At 38.6% G+C, this 6,409-nt stretch overlaps 1 protein-coding gene across 1 annotated transcript in view; it reads left to right on the top strand.

Annotated features, from left to right (window-relative positions):
• The window catches only part of CUNH1orf100 (chromosome unknown C1orf100 homolog), a 21,869-nt gene extending 19,612 nt beyond the window's left edge, over positions 1-2,257 (top strand). The window contains 1 exon segment of the mRNA XM_012810751.2: positions 2,139-2,257. Within this exon segment, the coding sequence (XP_012666205.2) occupies positions 2,139-2,257 (119 nt within the window).
• Positions 2,258-6,409: the final 4,152 nt, after the last annotated feature.

Raw genomic sequence — 6,409 nt, 5'->3', positions numbered from 1 at the left:
CTAACAAAGAAATGTTACTAATCAGAGCAGGAATTGAATCAAACACTTGTTCAAGTCAAGAAACTGATTCCTGGAAGTGTGTTTCACAGAATAAGAGAAAGTAATATTAGGCCAATTATCAAAGCATTGAATTGTGTATCTTAACCATTTGCTCAGTTTTTGTGATCAGATTTTAAGGGCCATCGGTATATCTGGATTAGCAACGATTTGCATTTAGTGATCAGTTTTCTAAGGTTTTTGCTTAAATATAGGCCACAAATGATTATGACGGTTGCTTAAGAAACTCTTCCTTGTTTAACATTTTCTCAGCACGTATCATTTTATTTATTTAGGAAACGTTCTTTAAGCACTGACTATGTACAAGACACAGTGGAGGATATGGGGAAGGCATCAGAGAATTTATAGCCCAGGAGGATGAGACGGCCCCTCAGAAGAGAGTTGCTCTTGTATTACACACTCCGGTGCCAAATAATTCAAAGACCTCATTTTCCCAAAGTGAACTACATTCTTTTAGTAGCAGTGTCACCCTTAGGCTCTCTGATCCTCAATTTTCTCATCTTCAAAAAGGTTGAAGATAATACCTACCTAATAGAACTGAGATAGCCATAGAAAGAACGTAAGCATTTTGCCTATATATAACCTTAATAAGCCTTAAAAACTCTTGAGTTAGTATTGTTATTATTGATCAAGAATAAACATATTCCATTATAAATATTGTAAAAAACCTAATATAATGGAGTGCATCTTACACTGAGATTAAGTTCTAAAACCAGTACATATGGTAAAGATCAAATACCAAGTTATTCTTGAAAATCTCTTAAATTGTTAGTAATAATACTAAATTATTTTAAATCGTTGACATATTTAGGATAAAGAATTCGGAATTCTCTGCAAGTCGGTTCAAGTTTCTCCCTGGTCCTCAATTCTGTATCTTATTTTTCAATAATGGTTTTCAAAGGAGTCACCAGCGCAAATCCACATGAACAATAATTGCACTTTTTTGAATGGAAAGAAATCCAGATAATCACTTCACACGTTTTTTCCATAATGTCCCCAGTCTGTATAGCACAGTTCAGGCTTGGAAATACCTGTCGCTTTCAGAACATTTCTTGTTGGATTAACCTGGTTAAATATGTGTATAATTCAATCCTCTTGTAAATCCTAGAATAAAGATCACTCAGAGCTGTTGAATAGGCTTTCTTAAACTTCTAAACTACTTTAGTACAGTTCCCTGAAGTACAGTGTAATTCTCAGGAAGGCCAGAATTGCTATTTGGCTCAATAATAAACCTTGAGAAGTCATGGTTACTGACTACAGAAAAGATCACACTCGAATTTAATTTAATTTAATTTTTCTCCAGAGATGGCATTTCTAGTCATACTTCCTAAGTGAATGAAATCTTATTCATTCTTAATGTTAAGAAATGTTTATTTTTTGAGATGTTAAGGAAGGTGAAATTGAACAGTGAAAATAATAGGGAGTTTAGAGCCTGACAATTCTGAGTCAGAGATGGGGGACACCTCTTAGAAGCCATGAAAACTGGGACAAATTAATCTCATAATATCAGTGTACCCCTAATATTACCGTGATTGCATGAATGTTAATGTAAGTAAAACATCCAGTAACATAAAAGTTTTACTAACAATGCTATAATTGAAAACATTAGTCTTTTGGTTCATTGGACTATTGTTAAACAGTGATTACTGTATTCAACTCCAGCCCTCAACTCCAACTCTTACCTTTTAGATAAATAGAATTGTTAGTGATTGCAGATAAGAGGTTATGAAATATAAGGGAACTCCAATGGATATGAATTTAGGGATGGGAAAAGTGAAATTTGATACAAAAATGTTACAGTAGTCCATTGATAATGTAGGGCTAAAAATGTTTGGAAGTCTAGAATTAAGATATCAAAATGCAAATTTATGTGATTTATTTCATTTTATTTACATTTTGACATAATTCAATAATATGCCTCTTAATCAGAAATTGAACCAAAGAGACTTTTTAATTAAGACTTTTTTCCGTATTTTAAATCTATTTCTTTGTCCTAAGTCCCATAAATTATCTTGTTCTTATATACAACTGCTGAAATCATAGAGTCCTAAAATAAATCATTAATTTGTTTTAACTTCCAGATTGGGACCAGAAATTAGCCACAGTTTCATCGAATCCTAGACCTCTTAATTCGCTGCCAGAGTTATACTGTTGAGAACAGAGAAGCAACTTTGAAAGAAGTACTGTTAAACTAAAGTAACCATGGCATTCAAAGAAAATGATATTTGGCACTCTTAGGTGACTCATTTTGACTTAGATTAAAAGTAGTTCTTCTCCCATTATCTAAGTGTGTATAGAGATAGCTAGATTCCTAAAATATTTCCGTGTTGCAAATTATTTTCAGATTGAGTTGGTCAGCACGCCATCTTGTGTTTAGTCTGATGGCTATATATAGGACCATGTAAAAATACAATCACATCAGCTTAATAATTACATACCATTGAGGGGAAGAATCAAAAGAACTTTGGGGACAGAGTCAAGGTGACTGACACCAGAGACTCTGAAGAGGCTCTGGATGCAGAAATCCTGGTATAGCAAAGGGCTGTAGTAAGATGTGGGACTGGTCAAAAAGATTCAGTGAAAATTTGTATATAGAAGAGTTAACACCCCTATCTTGGTAAGAAGAAAGCCTGACAACTTGGCATCAGCTCCTCTGGAAAAAGTCTGGAGGTTCTTCTCTAAAGAAAGGAAATGATCCTAAATTAAAGAATCTTACATTCTGGCTGTTAGGAACATCCTCTTCCAGCATACCAGTTAGCTCTCTACTCATTCATCCCAAAGTAAGGCCTATCAGTTAACAAACTTCCCCCAAGAATGCAGAGTTTTATATAGATTTCTATTGCTTTAGTCTTATATGAAGGACCAACCAACGATCAATCGCCAGATATTTGAAAAAATAATGTGACATAAAAACAAAGACCAGGCAAGGTGTGGTGACTCACACTCTCTGAATGTGTGTCTATGTATGTATATATATATACATATATTTATTTATGGATTTATTTTGATGGGTTATTGGCTCACGTGAGTCATGGGACAGTTCATGGGAGGCTGAAAAGTCGCATGAACTGCCATTTACAAACTGGAAACCCTGAAAGCTGGTGGTATCACATATGGTTCCAGTCCAATCAAAAGATATAAGAACTGGGAGGGGCCAACGGGAGTAGGTCTCAAGTCCAAGTTTGAAGGCCCAAGAAGTAGGAGTGCAGATGTCAAAGGACGGGAAAAGAAGGGTGTTCCAGCTCAAGCAGAGAGAAATGCCCCCTTGCTCTACCATTTTTTTTTTTTTGAGGCAAGTTGTCACTCTGTCACCCAGGACTGAGTGGTGAGATCATACTTAATCTCAAAAACAAACAAACAAACAATAATAAGGTCCTAATCCTGCCTAACGTGATATGAAAATGCAATAATCCCAGTGCGTTTGGCTCTAAGAAGAGGAGGTAAAGTCTTTGAATAATGGTCACTCTTCTCCTGATATCCTGTAACTTAAATACTGTGATGTTAAACTAACAACAAATATTAAATATTAATATTTATATTAATATAATCAAATATTATATATAAGGTCAGTACATCTTCTATCATATGACAAAGGAATAAGAAAGGAAACAAGTGTTTTTGCTTAATATATGCATGTATATACACACATTCAAACATATTCATTAAAAAATGAGGACATACAACAATTAGAGTCCTAGTTTTTATAACTGGTTATACAGTTGTAGCCAGTATTTATAGCTACCTTCTTCTACTGCCTTTTGCCTTCAGCAAACAACTCAGCCGGTCATAGGTCTTTACCTGGCAGAGTAGCCTAAACCTTGATTCCTAAAGGGTCTGCTCATTAGAAGTCCTGCCTGGATTTGTTTGTTGTTTTCTATGGACATTGATCACTGGACATGGTACTTCTAAAAGCACCCTAAGTAATCTTTAATCCAGACGTATTCTTGTTTACCTCCATTATAGAGGAGGTTCAATTTTCCCCCGGAAGTCCAAATCAACCACCCCAACCAGCTATAAAAACTCCCTCCTTAGTTTGTTGACTTAGAGGCATGAGGAGCCCAGAATGGCCAGATGGCAGTCTTGAGTTCCAGTTCAATGGAATCCTTGTGTCTCCTGGCAAAAGCAGTCTTCCCTCAGGAACTAAGGCCTGTAAGCCAGCAGAGCATAAAATCCTGGGAAAAAGAAGCAAAAAATTTTGCTAATGGGTCACTGGTGGTAATAGTGAGTCATTCCACCCTCATTTCCACCCCTTGATTCCTGGAATCTGTGAATCCTGTGAATCTGAAGAAACATGTGGCTCAGGATGTGGTTCTGGAGAACCTTGCCCCTGCCCTTCCACATAGTTGGTACTGTAAATGATTCTTCAAAAGACCATTCCACAGTTCTGTAAAGCCACCTGATTCTGGGGAATATGCTAAGGCCAATACCTTCCATGGACACGGTCTCATTGTTGCACTTCTTTTCTGTGAAGTTGAATTCCTTAATCGAAAGTAATGCTGTGTGGAATACCATTATAGTGGACAAGGCATTCTGTAAGTCCATAGATAGTAGTTTTGGCAAAAAGTATTAGGGAAGGCAAATCCATATCCAGAGTGTCTATTCTGGGAAGGAAAAAACACTGCCCCTTCCATGTGGAAGCCCTCCAATGTAATCAGCCTGCCACCAGGTAGCTGGCTAATTACCCCAGGAAATGGTACCATACAGGCTTAGTGTTGGTCTCTGCTGCTGGCAGATTGGGCACTCAGTGGTAGCTGTAGCCAGGCTAGTGCTGGTGAGTGGTAAGTCCATGCTGATGAGTCCTTGCACAACCTCTATCTTTGCCACCATGGCTACTTTGAGTCCATTGGATGATGATGGGGTGGCTAGGGAAAGAATCTACTGATATCCACAGAATGAGTCATCCTATCCATTTGATTATTGAAATCCTCCTCTGCTGAGCATTCAGATGGGACACAAATATCTTTGTGGTTTTTACCCATTCAGAGAGTTGTATCTATATGCCTCTTCCCCAAATTTCTTTGTCTCCAGTTTTTTAATCATGTTTGTTCCAAGTCCTCGACCATCCACCCAAATCATTGGCCCATGAATGGATACTATCACATGCCTGGCAATTTCTCCTGTCAAGCAAAGTGCACAACCAAGTGTTCTGCCCAAAGTAATGCCCATTGGGAGGATTTACCTTTGCCACTGTCCTTCAGGGATGAACCAGAGGGGCTGTAGTGCTTCAGCTGTTCACTTTAAGATGTGCCCACATATCACGCAGAACCATCTGTAAACCAGGACCAAGTCTTTTCCTGTGTCACTCCCTATATCCAGGACACTCCCCATGAGGCCATAGGTGCAGGATGAGAGAGAGAAGGCCCAACAGCAGGAGTGGGAACCTTAGGCATTTGGACCACTTCTTCATGTAACTTGGGATTTTAGGGCCTGACCATGTATATAACACTTCTGTTTGATGATGGAATGTTGAATTGCTGGACACATCCAACTTTATGACTTGGCGAGTCAGATAACATCTAGTTTATGATGAGCAGCTTGGTCACTTGGTGGCCCATGATCAAGCATTCTTTCTCTATTAAAGCTGAATAGAAGGCTAAGAGTTATTTCTCAAAAGGAGAGTTGCTATCCAAGGATGATAGCAGGGCCTTGCTCCAAAATTCTAAAGGCCTGTGGTGTAATTCACCTCTGTGGGCCCAGCAAAGACTCTAAATAGCATCCCTATCTGCCACTGACAAATCTGCTCAGTCCGATAGCCCAAGTGGCAGAGCAGCTGGCACAGCAGTCTGGGCTTCTTGTAAAGCCTTGTCTTGTCCTTGGACCTACTCAACACTAGCAGTTTTTTGAGTCACTTGGTAAATGGCCCAGTGTAATACACTAAATAAGGAAGAAATTGCCTCCAAAATCCAAGGAGGCCCCACTAGGCATTATGCCTCTTTCTGAGTTGTAGGAGGGACCAAGTATAACACTTTAACCTTCACCTTAGAAGAGATATCTTGGCATGGCACACACCAGTGGACCCCTGGAAATTTCACTGAGGTAGAAGGACCCTGGATTTTATTTGGATATATTCCTCACTCTTTGGCATGCTAATATCTTGCCAATATGTCTAGAGTCATTGTTACTTCTTGCTCACTAGGTCCAATCAGCATAATGTCATCAATGTAATGGACCAGAGTGATACCTTATGGAAGGGAAAGGTGATCGTGAACCAAATTAGGACATAGGGCTGGAGAGTTGATATACCCAATTAGGACAGTGAAAGTGTATTGCTGGCCTTGACCACTGAAAGCAAACTGCTTCTGTGGACCTTAATGACAGGCTTGGAGAAAAAAGGCATTTACCAGGTCAATAG

This window comes from Otolemur garnettii, unplaced genomic scaffold (assembly GCF_000181295.1).
Source record: "Otolemur garnettii isolate 467f Iridium unplaced genomic scaffold, OtoGar3 scaffold00141, whole genome shotgun sequence".
Lineage (NCBI taxonomy): Eukaryota > Metazoa > Chordata > Mammalia > Primates > Galagidae > Otolemur > Otolemur garnettii.
The sequence above is the reverse complement of the archived record's forward strand: the minus strand, read 5'-3'. Positions and strand labels throughout refer to the sequence as shown.